This window comes from Elgaria multicarinata, chromosome 1 (assembly GCF_023053635.1).
Source record: "Elgaria multicarinata webbii isolate HBS135686 ecotype San Diego chromosome 1, rElgMul1.1.pri, whole genome shotgun sequence".
Lineage (NCBI taxonomy): Eukaryota > Metazoa > Chordata > Lepidosauria > Squamata > Anguidae > Elgaria > Elgaria multicarinata.
The window spans coordinates 180,967,016-180,982,422 of NC_086171.1; the positions used below are offsets into that span (position 1 = coordinate 180,967,016).

At 42.4% G+C, this 15,407-nt stretch overlaps 1 protein-coding gene across 2 annotated transcripts in view; it reads left to right on the plus strand.

Moving 5' to 3' along the window:
• The first annotated feature begins 560 nt into the window (after positions 1-560).
• Positions 561-15,407, plus strand: part of ACSS2 (acyl-CoA synthetase short chain family member 2) — a 78,354-nt gene continuing 63,507 nt past the window's right edge. The window contains exons 1-2 of one of the 2 annotated variants that reach the window (XM_063144988.1): positions 561-786; positions 4,819-5,014. In XM_063144988.1, the coding sequence (XP_063001058.1) occupies positions 657-786; positions 4,819-5,014 (326 nt within the window). In that variant the 5' untranslated portion in view covers positions 561-656. The remainder of the gene's footprint in view (positions 787-4,818; positions 5,015-15,407) is intronic. The other variant, XM_063144996.1, reaches the window with a different exon arrangement.

Here is a 15,407-nt window from a genome sequence, read left to right on the forward strand (position 1 = left end):
TGTCAAGTGCTAACAGCTGTCAGTGCACCAATACCGCTAAAAAGCAGTAGTGTGGCTCCTGCCTTTCATATACCGCTTTCATAGTGGAATATCCTGCTCGCTGTACATGAGCCCCGTATCTTTTTATTTATATCGGGACAGTGGAGCCTTTGGACAGGACTTTGGGGATGAAGTCCAGCACCCCACTCACCGAATAAGCACTAAGAACGCCGAGATCAGGGCTGGTTGAGTACACACTGAAGTAAATGAAGTAATACCCATTACCATCTAAACAGGAGGGGCCACCTAGGACTATCAAATCCAGAGTCTAAAATTACCTCACTACTCCACCGTATGGGGAGAGCAAGCGGCTGCTGACGCGCAGCGCGGCTGCGCTACTTGCGGGGTGTGAATAAAAAGCGGCGGCGGCGGCGGCCGCGGATGCCAAGCGCGTCCCTCTCGGGCCAAACCACCGAGCCGCGGCTTCAGGCCTGGGCGGCGCTTGGTTTAGCTGGGCTCCCTCCCCCTTCCCGCCGGTGCCTCCCCCGCTCCGCCCCACAGCCGGAGCCTGACGGAGGCGGCTCCGCCGGGGTGTTTCCCAGCTCAGTGCCCCGCAACTGGTTCGCAGGGCGCCAGCCGCAGCCTTCCGTTCCTCTCGCTCGGCTGGAGCACGGAGGATGGTGCTGCCCGACGAAGAGCCCGCCGCCGGGGTCTACCGGGCGCCCCCGGAACTAGTGCGGGAGGCGCATGTGCCTTCCTTGGAAAAGTACCGGGAGCTTTACCGCCGCTCGGTGGAGGAGCCGCAGGGTGAGTGCCAGGCCACTCTCGTCGGCCGTGGCGGGCTGGGCGGCGCGCGTTTCCCGGAGCTTCCAGGCCCGCAACAGCCTGGGCTTCCTGGCCGTGCCAAGGGCGGGGAACAGCCCTCCTTTGCAGGACACAGCCTGGGGCTGGCCAGGGCAGCAGCGCTAAAGAATAAAGTCGCGGAGCATGGGACATGTTGTGCGACTCAAGGGCGTGGGACCCGCCCGGCTCCACATCTTTTCCTTTGCTCTGCCATGTGCTTGTATGGCGCTGGCTCTCTCCTTCCCCCGTGCAGGGTTGGTGCCAATTCCTTGTCTACGTTCAACAGTGGCCCTAAAGGCAAATCCGCCGCCTTTCTAAACCCCACAGGGCTTGTTTTAGGCGGTGTGCATTTTATCAGCTTCAAGTCGAGGCTTTTGCAGCTGTGTGCACACAGTCCTTCGCTTCGCCTTAGTTATCGGCTCTGTCAAAATACGGGGTAGATCCCTCTTCTGTTATTGGCATGCAAATGGAGAATGTGAAGCAAGCGGTGTGTCTAAGCTACTGTTGACAGTCCAGCAGCCCGGTATAGTAAAAAGGTACTGGGTAACTAGGTTATACCAGAGTTGGAAGCGGTACTAAGCAGTTTGGAGTTGCCAAGTTGTGCACAGGACTTTTCCTTGTAAATGCATATGCTTTTTTGGACACTGTTTTTCCAGCATGCCATGCTTAGCAGAGACTTCCCTAAATTTACAGCCAAAAGTACTGTGATAACATGCAGTTCTGACCTAACATTGCTTGCTTTTTATCCAGATAATACGCATGTTAGCACAAGTGCTGAGTATTTAAGCACAACACCCCAGATATCTGATCAAGGGCTGAGATGTCTTTGCATATGAAAGTAAACGCTCGTGTACAGTGGAAGAAGGTGGCAACACCCTAGCAATTCTGCACCAGTTTCAAGGCAGGATCTTCTGTGAGACCTAGAGTATATTCTTGGCCTGTATTGTGCTGGTGTTTGGTTTCTAGTTTTCAACACGGTTCTCATTGCCATCAGTCGTGAGGCAAGGTTAGCTAGCAACAGCACCTGGGTCACATTTTGCTTGTTCTGGGGCTGCCAGAGAGTTGCCCAGGATTAGTGGCACTATCCCAGTGTTTTCTAGGGACCAGTGGGTGGATGGGTCAGCCAAGCAACCAGGGTTTTATGTCTGCAGGAGAAATTCCTAGGACAGCAATAATGTTCCCAGCATGTCATCCATGTAGGGAAGGATGCAGGTCTTTAAGCCAGGGGCTAAATACAGCATTCCTCAGGTGATCACAGCCCCTTCCTTTGGCCATGGTTCTAAAGGGTAGAAATGCTTCTCCTAAGTCTTGGTTACTGGTAGTAAGAGCTTTAAGCTAAAATATTCTAGTATTTTTGGCCCCACCATTTTTGCCTTCAGTCTCGCTCCCTACTGGAGTGCAGACCCCAATAACTTCTCCCAAATGGAACTCGGTTCTTGAGCTGAAGGAGATTCAGCAACCCAAACAGGAGCAATAACTTCTGCAATGCCTACTCAGTTCACTTGCTAAAACATTCTGGCAGTACAGAAGGAAAGTGCTGGAATAGACTATTTTTCTTTGGTAGCATAGTACAAATGCATGATTAGGGCCGGTTCCACTCTGTGTAGTGCTTCTGCCTTATCAAGTGGCTTTTAGACCAATCCAAGAGGGTGCACACACATAAAAGTCTGACAAAACATTTTTATCAGTTATACAGCTTGTTCAAAGACAGTCCTGTCAATTTGGTTGTGAGTAGAGGCCATCTATAGGATTGCCTCTGAGAAGACCTAATGAGTGGTGCATCCTCTTCTTCTCCAGATCTTTTGTTTGAATGCTTATTATCAAACTTCCTACTTCAAGCTCCAAGAAATTCTTGGTGTTTCTTTGAGACCTATGGATAAAAAGTTGCCAGTGTACTTTAAGAGGAAGATGGCCTTCTCTTACTTAATGGGAAACTGATAATTTTTTCTGCACTGAAGTTTTACAGAGAAATGAAAGAGATCAAGTAGTGCTGATTTAGTGAAGAACAGGTGAGCCCATGGAGAGGCATTATAGGAAAAATAATAGATGTGGTGTATTTTTCTGTAGTTTGAGAATTTGGCGCTAACTGTACCAGGAAGTGCTCTAAATAAATGGCTGCTGTCCTTTTCTTGATTTATGCAAATACAACAGTAATGCTTTCTTTAAGGAGATAACAAAAATGAGGAAGTTAACTGTATATGTTTCAGCCGTGTATCTTTTAAAAAATAAAGAGGGACTGAAAGACTATGATATAAACTGATTAGCATGGGTAAGCATTCCTGGATGCATCCCAATAGACCCAGAAGTAACTGTGCTGTCCATTTGCTAATGCCTCAAGCATCCAGGTATATTAAGAAGAGAAAATGCTTTTAGAAGATTTCCATATGCAACATTTCTCTTCATTTCACCATTAGAAAATATCAATGGCTCTTTGTGTGGTATAATCTAGTATAGAAGTTGTAGTGTCCTGTGACAGTGTTCTATCAATTGTATCAACGCTTCTGTAAATGGTTGTCTTTCTCAAGCTGGCACTGACAGTGATGTTTCCAGTGTGTTTCCAGTGACCATGAAAGGCATTTTATAAATCAGGTTTTATTGGGCACAATTTCTGGTCACAAATACACTTAGGAATTTTCAAACACAAAAACTGGTCTTCCAGCATCGTAAATTAAACTAGAATTTGCTTTACTCACATTTGTTAGCCTTTAAGTTTCCAAAATGCTCTTTTTGTCTGTGCATTAAATCAAAGGAACCCTTCTGGATATGGGGAAATATCCACATCTCAAAGCCTTTCTGCATTAAAATAGAAGTCTTCTCTTAAGCATGGTCATGCTTTAGCTTATTTATTTATTACATTTATATACTCAACATCTAAGTTCCTACTCTGAGTGCCTACTCCGAGGGACGCTCAGAGGATGGCAACAAGGGAGAGGGCCTTTTCGGTGGTGGCCCCCCGACTGTGGAATGATCTCCCCGATGAAGCTCACCTGGCACCAACACTGTTATCTTTCAGGCGCCAGGTCAAGACTTTTCTTTTCTCCCAGGCATTTAATAGCATTTAACAACGCTAAGTTTGTTTTTTAACGGACCCCAGAACTGTTGTTTAAATGGATACTGTTGTTTTTATATTGTTGTTTTTATGATTTTGATGGTTTTAAATTTTGTATATTTTTAATGTTTACTGTTTTTAACTTTTGTAAACTGCCCAGAGAGCTTTGGCTATGGGGTGGTATATAAATGTAATAAATAAATAAATACTGCCTCATAGCCGAAGCTCTCTGGGCAGTTTACAAAAGTTGAATCCATTAAATAAGTGTGTGTGTATGTGTGTGTTTTAAAGCACAGCCTTGCAAGTTTGAAATTTGAAAGAAGCCAGATAATTGAAAATGAATATATCTACCTACTATACATACTAGGATGTAAGTTCTACTGAATGTATGAACCTGGTTGTATGCACCTTCCAGGCATAAAAGTAGTATGCATCTGAAGATCATAGTTGCTGGGGAACAAGAATGGGAGACGACCATTGCTTTTCTGTGCTGCTTGTGAATTTCCTAGAAGCACCTGGTGGGTTACTGTGGGGAAAAGGATGCTAGAGTAGATGGGCTTTGGTCTGACTTTGCAGGGCTCTTATGAGCTTTTCTCTAAATAAATATAGTTAGGATGGGAATGTAAGTCCACCATCATGAAATAATCATTTTTGTGCCATTGTCTGCTGGCTTTAAGATATTCCTAAGAACATGCCCAGTGCATAAGCATGGCAAAATGTTCATATTTTCATCACTAATTTCTTCTCTTATTAACAATGTAATCCTAAACATGTTTACTGAGAAGTCCCACTGTCTTTAGTGGGCCTTACTCATGTGCATAGGATTGTATTCTAGGTTTCTTTCTTTAAATAAGTCTAACTTAGGTTTTGCATTGTTTTGATGTCATCTTGTGTCATTTCACATGGTCTTAAGTCTGAATATATTCTCCCCCCTTTTTTTTGTGCAGAATTTTGGGGTGATATTGCCAAAGAATTTTACTGGAGGAGCCAACACACTGGACCATTTCTGCAATACAACTTTGATGTCACGAAAGGGAAAATCTTTATTGAATGGATGAAAGGGGCTACAACGAACATTTGCTACAATCTGTTGGATAGAAATGTCTATGAGAATAAACTTGGGGACAAAATAGCTTTTTACTGGTAATGTTCTGCTTTTTTCTACACTGTTTAGAAACCTCTGATATCAATTTAGAATTAAAGAAATTGTTGTGGCGTTAGATTATTCTGTTCTGGCAACAGTGTAAGGAGACCTGAAAAGTGAATGATAGAGATTAAGTATCATGTCATTAGAGCTGGCGTTCATTTGAACTTCTGAGAAACCATCTGCAAGGCACACTATTTAAAAAGGGAAATTGCCTTCAAATGCTTCCAGCTTCTCAGGTTCCATACAATATTAAGACTCAAGTCAGCAATGCCCTCTCAAATAATTTTGTAAACATTTCTGGTGCTGCTCTTACTTTGGCCTTATCAGAAATTTGTGTACTTCAAAAAGTCGCAACAAGCACTGAACAGTTTTCTAAATAGATGCCTCAATAGAAGGATCCTGTCTTTAGAGGCAAGTACTAGGTTGCTAGCCAGGGCATGGATGACATTTTTCAGCATGGTGCCTTTGAAATGCCACCTCTCTCCCACTCATAAACTGATTCTTCAAATGGTCTCAACTTCAAGTGAAGTTTAGATATCTGATCACAGTGCAAGAACTTCAATGGAAGGTTTGGCAGTATGTGGTAGTCCAGGGTAATACTCGTAACCTCCAGATATTGTTGACTACAACTTCATAATCTCTGATGATTAGCTATGCTGGCTGGGGTGTATGCAAATTTCATCCAAAACATGTGTTTAGTCCAAACATTAGTTTGCTTGCAGTGATCTATATAGGAAGGATCAGTTGTATAACAGCTGCCTGCTGCAGCTTCTCCTATGATCAACTTCATTAGCATTCATTACAGCTCCTGTCCTTATTTTTGATCCTTTTTCAAGGAGACCCATAAATATGATATCATTGTTCTTCTTTTGCATGCAATTCCTTAGTCTTCTGTGTGTGTGCGTGTATGCCAAGGGACACTCATATAATTTATTTCCTTTTCCTGCCAGTTCTAGTTCCCTTATCTTTCATTAGTGCTTAACACTTTACAGAGCAAAAGAAGAATCAGGAAATGCGGTCTGAATCCTATCTCTGTTCACTAGGAAGCGAGTCCCACTGGTTTCACTGGGACTGTGTTTTAACTGAGTGTGCCTGGATTTGCAACTGTAGCAAAATTTCTTGTTTCAGATGCAAGCCTTTATCTCCTAAACATGCTTCTGGGTTTAAGTAGTCGCCTGTTGTTAACGACTTCAGTTTGGTCGTAGAATTTTCTGACTCTTTGGAATCAGTATGGGAAATATAAATGGGCTGCAAAAAATATCTTGTTTAAAGAAGCAGATGAAGCCGAATCTGGATTTCATATTTGTTCCAATGCTGGACTTATTGCAACTTGCTAGGCTCTTATTTTTGAGGCTTTATGGCATATCTGGTGCTGGACATTGAGATAGGTTGCAGAAAGTGGGTCTGTATTAGCCATTCCGGTGTTTTAGAGTTTCTTTCGGGGTGTGTGTTATAGTAGGTTCTGCACCATTCTGTGTTGCCTCATGAATATTTGTGCATGGATTTGATGGTGTAAATTCTGTAGCAGTTCTTAGGTCTGAGGACTGCCGCCAGCGTTGGGAATTTTGACATGCTGTAAGCAATGGTCTCAGGTACTGAACTGAAAATAATATTCTAGTTTTCGGGATGCTGAAAATCTCCTTTTACCCTTTTGTAGAAGCTAGCATAATCTAGTTAAGCAAATATTGGTTAACTAAAAGTTCTCTGAACCAGAAATAAAGGGTGAAGAAGAGAAGCACACTGTGAATTCATGAAGCTAGCGAGATGCATAGGAGATTGGCTTTCCAATGACAGGAGACGACGGATGAGTTTTGAGAAGGCAAAAGTTTGTGTCTGACAGCTGAAAGATGCACCCCCACCCCCAAATTTAGTATGTTTCCACCTTGACCAAGAAAAGAGAGACCTGCATTGGAAAACACATAGCTCCTTGCTTCTGAAATGTTTCTTTTTGTTGCCACTAACTGCTTTTCCAGCTATAAAAATTAGAACATAAAAAGGCTGTGCTAGATCATACCAGGAGTTTAATGATCCCAGAATCTTGTTTTCAGTCGTAGTCAGCTGGACATTCTCTGAAGGCCCACAGCCCTAGCGCTGAAGTGACAGACATGGCCTGTGGCTTGCTCCCCAACAACTGGTGTTCAGCTGTACCTTGCCTTCTGAACCCAGATATTCCATTTAGCTGTCATGGCTAATAGTTGTTGGCAGGTCCATTAATTTGTCCAAGCCAGTGGCAATCACCATTGCTTCTGGCAACAAATTTCACAAGTTAAATTATGCTTTGTGTAAAGAAGTGTTTTCTTTGGTTCTTTGTCCTAAATTACCTGCCAATCAGTTTGATTGAATGACGTGGAATTCTAGTGTTGTGGGATTCTCTCTCTCTCGCTCTCTCCTTTTTCAATACCATACATAAATTCCCTCAATCTCTATCTTGTGGAGCCGGGGGCAGGAATGTATGGCCCTCCGGATGTTGCTGGACTGCAACTCCCATCTGCCTTAGCCAGTCATAGATAATGGTGGAAGAGGATGGGAGTTCCAGTCCAACAACTTCAGAAGGCCCACATGTTACTCATCCCTGCTCTGACATGTTTCCCTTGTCATCTTTTTTCCCTCAATTAAGAAGCCCCAAATGCTTCTGCCTTTCCTCATAGGGAAAGTATTCCAGGTTGAAAAACACCAGTTTAAGGCTTATTCCAAGTCTTTTAAGCAAATCATAAACATGTCAATCATAATCTGAGGTGCATCATCTAAGGTCGTCCAGATGACATACTGATAGGAATCAGAGTCCAAAAATATCTGGGGTCACAGGTAACCCACCCCTGATCGAAATTTAGATGTTCTATTCCATAGGAAGTACTTGCAATCAGATTGCATCACAGCACATCAAGAACCCATTTTCAGCTGAAATACATTTAAACACTGCGTAAGTGCACAAATGTTTACTTAGGGCACAATCCTGTGCATCTTTACACAAAAAGTCCTACAACTCCCAGCCAGCATAGCTGGTCTAAACATGCATTTTTCTGTCTAAGCATGCATAGGATTGCACACTTAACACTTCCATTCAGGTCCAGATCCTCCTCCATTTTGGGGTGAGTGGACAGCTTTGAGGGAGCCTAGCAGAATTTGGCCAAGAACACCTCTCCTCTTGCTTTCAGTTTTGATTCTTCATTTTCGTACTCCATTTTTGTGTTACCTACTATTACAACAGAGGCATTGCAGGCAGTTCCAGGCTTTCAGCAGGACAGAAGTTGCAACTAGTGGTTGCTGCTGCTTGATGGTAAAATTCATTGGGGAAATCACAAAAAGGTTTGCAGCTATTTTAGTTTCCAGTGGCTACAGGCAATAAACTCCACTAAGTACTTTTAGTTAGTACTTGAGATGGATTTACTATGAAATGATGTATTGAAATGAGGTATCCTCTGGGATATGGCACTTCATTAGGGATGTGGAACTTCTGGCCCCTGGAGCTTGGCTAGCAAGCCCCACCCCCTGGAGGAATCGCTGCTGTTATCTCTGATCTCATAATTGGTGATAACAACAGGGATGTGGCCGGTACTGGGAGGAGTTTCAGGGTTACCAAGTCAGGGACGTGGCGCACTGTGATTCTCTTAGCAAGGGAAAAGCAATGGGGGCAGGGTGATAACATCAGCGGATGTGACCAGGACCCACTGATGTCATTCTGGTCTATGGACAGCCCAGCTGGGCAATTCGGCCTTATACCTCAAAATGAACTTCAGAATGCTAATTTTGTGTTTCTGTGTCTTTTAACACAACCTTTTGTTGAGAAGGTTGGTCAGTTCTGAGTTGCTCAGTATATCCTTCCTGTTTTGTGTTTATTCTTGAGACTGTGGCCTTCAACAGGCTTTGAAAATAAAATAAAAAATGTGTCCTGCTACCCAAGGCAGACTTCATGTGCAACAATGGCATCCAGTGAAAGCAATTTGACATCGACTTTCATTGTAGCTGGAGAATTAATGCCTGTCTCGGCTGCTAGTGTAAGCAAGTATTTACTAATGAGGCCAAGGAAATGCTTCAATTTTGGGATTAGTAAGGCGCTCCCGCAACTACAACAAGTTCATTTGCCATATCAGCCAGGATATGTTTGTGTTTGTTCTTCTTTATTGTGAACCGCCCAGAGAGCTTCAGCTGTGGTGTGGTATATAAATGTAATAAATAAATAAATAAATAAATAAATATTTATATAGTACCATCTTTTTCAGGGTTAGGCAGCCTTGTGCTCGCCACATATTTTGGAATACAACTCCCATAAGTCATCATCAATGGTCAGGAATTATGGGGATGTAGTCCAAATTATCTAGAGGTTACTGGGTTGTCTACCCTTGATCTATGTATATGGCAGTTTAGGGAGAACAGGTGTGATAAGTTCCTTCAACCAAGGGGTTTGCAATCTTAAATAGACACAGAGAAATGGAGGAGAGTGGAAATGGAGGCATGGGTAAGAAGGGGGGCCATATGGGATTACCTTAATTATGCAGGGGTTGGCAGCCTGGTGCCCTCCAGATATTTTGGACTATAGCTTCCATCATCCCTTACTATTGGCCATGCTGGCTTGGTTTTATGGACACTGTGGCCCAAAACTTCTCCTGGAGGGCACCAAACTGCCTACTCCTGGACAAGGGTAATGATCTAAAGGTTTACCAGGAAAGGTGAGTTTTGAGAAAGAACTTAAAGGAAACAAAGGATGTGATTGCATGGAGGCTTAAGAAGAAGAAAGGGAAGGTAGGTGGAGTCATTCAGGGCGTAGTTTCAGATTCTCAAAAGGCTTGGTAATTCACTATTTTACTTATACATGTTTTGATATTACATAATATACTAGGGCAGAATATCCTCTACCTTTTGGTAAAGTTGTAAAGAGATGAGCTGAAAGCCTTGATGATGATATGGGACATGTTGGGACATGTTGGTACTGAGTTTGTGGATGTGCGTGCATGTTCACATCTGTCATATGGCTGCATAAAATCAAAATGCATACAGGTAAGGATTAGCATTTGCTACCATGAATTGTTAGCCAGACTAAAGCTTTTTTTTACTCTTGTAAGGAGATAAGATGCCTTTAACTTTAGCTGGAAGGAAAATTGTCTGTTGAAAGGAATGCTGTTGAGGTGCAATATGAAATCTGGGAATTTATATCAGAGCAAAACAAACTTGGAGCCCAGCCAGAAAACAGCTTCTATTCTTCTACAAAACTGAAAGTGCCCTGATAACAGTTCTTCTGTTTGTAAACTGGATTGCTGTATCCCAGTTCCACAAAGTGACTTGCAGACCTTATCGCTTTCCTAGATCCAGTTTTAGGGCTTGTTAGTTTTGCAAACACATGAAGATTCTGCAAGTTTGTAGAGAAGGTGTTTCTTAGTTTCAAAGTAGGTCATAACTGAAAAACTGTGCGTGAACAGTTCCCCACCACCACCACTACTGTGTTCCTAACTGGGTTGTGTGTGTTTTTTATCATTGAAAAGCAGCATTGAAGGTGGAGCGTAGGCATTTATACACTTAAAACTGCTCTCTCTAAATTGCTTTCCTAACTGTGGAAGAAAATATATGTTTTACCTTGTAGAGGGAAAAGCAGATTGGGGAGGGTGATTTTGAATGGATAAGTGGAAGGAGGGGAAAGTGTTTCTCAACTCCTCTTCCCCCCCCCCCCCCCCCCCGCCCGCTCCCACCAGTCCTCTGCTTAAAAGTAGCACCCTCCCACTACCAGGAGTCTGTTCACATGTATAGTATTATAGCCATTAGTGATTCTGTTTACTGTACTTAAAGAGGCCCAGCGACAGGGTGTTTTGAAGGAGAAAAATAGTTTTGTTGCCTACTAGTAATGTAGAATCAACTCATTGTTATTAAATAAATGCTCCTCTTTCTCAGTCCTGCTCATGTGGCAATATAGGGAGGGTAGAACTTGCAACCGGTTTGTGAACCGCCCAGAGAGCACTGGCTATTGGGCAGTATAGAAATGTAATAAATAAATAAATAAATAAATAAATAAATAAACAAACCATTCTACTCTGGGTTCCACCCTGTATATTTGAAGCTCTTTTGTGTAAGGATGAGCATTAAACCCATGTAGGATTTTGTTGTGTGGCCATCTACTTGTAGAGAGGTGGGGTTTTTTGGGGTCAGCTACGTATACATGCTGGTTTCCCTGCATGTATACACAAGCTGTATTCATAGCTAAAACGTGCATAGAATTGCCACACATTACAATATATAAGTTTGTTTCATATTGCTAATTCTTGAAACAGTCATTAGTTGAGACTTTACATTGATTAGACCCTTAAGCAATGTATAAAGGCAAATTTCAATATTCTTCCCATTTTTGCAGATATGTTTTAAGTTTTTATTTTAGCCTGAAAAGGAAACATTGTTTCCCATAGTGTTTGAGCCACAGATTTATTAAATACTGCTTCCTGAGGATTCTGCATGTGCCAGAGAGTTGCCATTTAAGCCAGACTTCCCTAACCTTGTGCCTTCCAGATATGTTGAACTACAGTTCCCATCCTCCTCATCCATCATGGCCAACAATGACTGTACTGGCTGGGGATAATGGCATTTGCAGTCCATCATATTTGGAGGGCACCAGTTTAGGAAAGGCTGATTTAAGCAGTCAGGAATTCTGGCTCAGTTACTTATATTTATTCAGCTCTCACTTTTATGCATGTGCTTTGAGCACTAACAATAATTTGACGTTTAACTTGGTTTATAATGGGATGTTCCTGATGCCTTGGGTTGCTACAATGTTATAGGCATAAGAATTATGAGCAGTTACAGTAGATGAATCTGGCACAAAGATGTCTTCAAATATAGATCTGGCACATGGGTGTCTTCAAATCTAGATGTTCTCCATTATCAATTTTTGTTGTTTGCTAGGCAATGTAAATGTGAGTTTCTTTTACCATTTTTTTTCAATTGGCAAAGATCTCAATGTCCATCTGCATTCTGTTCATACAGTGGCCAACCAGCTGCCTGTGGGAAACCCACAGTATGACATGAGTGCAAGAGTATCCTCCTGTCCATGTTCCCCAGTAACTGGTACACATAGACACATTGCCTGTGATATTGGAGGTAACATATGGCCATCAGTAACCACTGATAGCCTTCTCCTCCATGAATTTGTCTAATCCCTCTTTAAATCCACCCAGATTGGTGTCCATCACTACATCTTGCAGTAACAAATTCCATAGTTTAACTATGTGCAGTGTGAAGGTGCTTCCTTTTATCTGTCTGGAGTCTCCCACCAGTCAGCTTCATAGGATGACCCCAGTTATATATATATATATGAGAGAGAGAGAGAGAGAGAGAGAGAGAGAGATGTAATTTTGTACACCTCTAGCATCTTTCCCCTTACTTGCTTTTTCTCTAAGCTAAATAATCCCAGATGTTGTAATCTTTCCTCATGGAGGAGTTGCTACAGCTCCTTGATCATTTTAGTTGTCCTTTTCTGCACTTTTTCCAACTCAACAATATCTTTTCAGGTGTGGTGACCAAAATCACACCGAAACTCCATGCTTTAAATAGAAACAGTCTTGAGTGAGATCAGAGTATGGAACCATACTCTGATCTTAAACCCACTGTTTACTGTCACTAAGGCCTGTCATGTGAAACTAGACGTTGCCTAAAAACTATCAATGGTTACTAGTCACAGAGGCAATATGCTACCTCTTGGATAAGAGGTAGTATGCCTCTGTATACTAGTTGCTGGGTAACATGAGCAAGTGGGTGCTACTGCACTCATGCCCTACTTGTGGGCTTCCCACAGACATTTGATTGGCCACTGTGACAACATAGCTCTAGACAAGACGAGCCGTTGGTCTTATCCAGCATGGCTTGTCTTATGTTTTTATGAATAGGCGAGCCTAAATGAGAAAGTTTCCTTCTGTTTGCTATTTTGTACTGTCTTATGATTTTAGTAGCGGTACAATGTTTTTGCCATCAAGCTAGGACCAATATAAGTCAAAGAGTGGTCGATTGCAGACTTATGACACTTTCAGATGTTACGGTTCTTATCAGTCAGGAGTGCAAGGCTAATTGCTACACTCTTTATGCTGGACATTTCATGCTTACTCTCCAGCCACCTGATCTGCAAGTCAAATAGTGGCTGTGTTCTCCTTCTTTGCCACAGGATATTGCAGAAGTGCATTGGTAAACTGTCAATTGACTTTCCCCCCATCTTTCTTGTCCCTTTGAATCCTTTTCATATACTTATCATTAATAAATGTAATAAATAGAACGGTAATGTTTTTTCTTATCCAGGAGTTTGCAGCCTAAAGCTCTAGATTGCTGTCTTTTAGTTATGCTTTATAAAATGTCTGGGTTTGTTTTTGTATGTTTTTGTGGTTTTAAATTGTATGTTTTTGTGATTTTAAACTTTTGTATATTGTTTTTAAGTGTTTTTATCCTATGTAAACCTCCCAGAGAGCCTCGGCTATAGGCCGGTATACAAATGTAAATAATAATAATAATAATAATAATAATAATAATAATAATAATAATGCCTTCTCCCAAAGGAATGATTTTCATGTGTGACTGTGGCACAAATGGGGCATTGGATGTATAACACATGATCTGGATAATATGTTGACTGTTCCGAAGTACAAATATTGCCTGCAACTTTTATGTGTTTGGCATACATTTGCTCCCTCTTTCTCTTCCTGATGGCTGTGTTAGAGTCATAGTTTTGCAAGATTTAATTTCATAAATTGCATTTCATCACTGGTGATATCTGCCAAGATGGTAATTGAGTAAGAAAACCAGACAGACTATGCAATAGGCTCAGGAAAGTAGATTTGTTCATAGTCTGATTAAATTGGAGATCCAATTCAATTAGTAGAAGCATGCACTGGATGCAGAAACTTTCCTATTAGACAATCTTTCTTTTACGGTCACATAGCTAATTAACTGAATATGAGATAGCTGTGTGATGCTCTGATAATGGATGTAACATCAAGCATGAGGAGTTGAACTTCTATGGCACTGGTAAAATCTTTATCATAATGCTAAAACCAACTTAAGTGGGCAGCATGCTAAGAATTATGAGTTCTGATGCACTTGATTCCAATGTCTAAAAAATCGCGGATTTGCAGAAATTATAGAAGGACCAAAACTTGTGCCAGCACTTGAACATTATAACATCAGTTCCATCAAACGCGTTCTTAATCCAGCTGTTGGAGTTTCAGTGCGTGGAATCTGTAAATAATAACTACAGGACAAAATTGTAATCTTTATGCTTTGATGTAGAGTTCATTTAGCTTGTGTCTTTTGCAGTGTACGATTCTTATTCCTCTAACAGTTCTCAGTCTAGTTTTACATGTACTCCATTCATCCTGTCCTATAGAACTCTTCTTACTATATGTTTGGCACCTACGTTGTGCTTTTACCAATGCCAGGTAAAGACCTTTTTATTTTCCCAGGCATCGTAGGGCTTTGCTAGACCTACCTGTTAATCCGGTTGGGAGTAGGGGCAAGCCCGCGCTGCAGCTAGCACGGGCCGTTGCCACAGTCTACATGTGACATGCGACGGGGTAAGGGAGAGCCCCGTCGCATTGGCCATTTCTTTTTTTAGGTTAAAGGGACCATGTGCGCAGGAGTGCACCAATGATAAAGGTAGGTTTTGTTTTTTAAAAAAAAGGGCTCCGCGCTCCCCCTGCCCCCAATTCCCCCCCTGTGATCCCCCCCGCCCGCCATGTCCAATCCCCCTGCACGCCCCCGCCATGTCTGATCCCCCCCATCGCCCCTGGGCTGCGATTCCCCCCCCCGATGTCCCCTGGCTCTGCTCTTCCCCCCCCATCTCTCCTGTCGGGTCTGCTCATCCCGACCCGGCCCCTATCTCCCTCCCCTCCGCGATTCCCCCCCCCCCGGCCCGATGGGCACAGCTTCTCCCAGCTACTCGCAAGTAAGCTGCGTAGCTGGGAAAAGCCGTGGAACCGGCTAGACTTTCCGCAGCCCCAGGGCTGTGGAGGGTTTAGCCGGGCTGACCCCGGGGATCCCCTGTGCGTCATCTGGACACACAGGGGTGAACCCAGGTATCAGCCCTGGCTAAACCCTCATCTAGCAATGGCCTTTGACTTTCAGTTCTGTTGTATTAAAGCTACTATTGCATTTTAAATATCTACATTGCTGCTAGGTTTTGTTGTGGTTGTTCTTTTTTACTGTAGTTTTAAGCTTTTATATTTTATATTGTATTTTATGCTTTATTTTGTAATTTTAGTTTTTGTAAACTGCCTAGAGAGCTTTGGCTATTGGATGGTATAGAAATGTAATAAATAGAACAATGGTTTTTCTTATCCAGGATTTTGCAGCCTAAAGCTATAGATTTCTGTCTTTTAGTTATGCTTTATAAAATGCTTTTATGCATTCTTATGAGTCCTAAAGATAGAC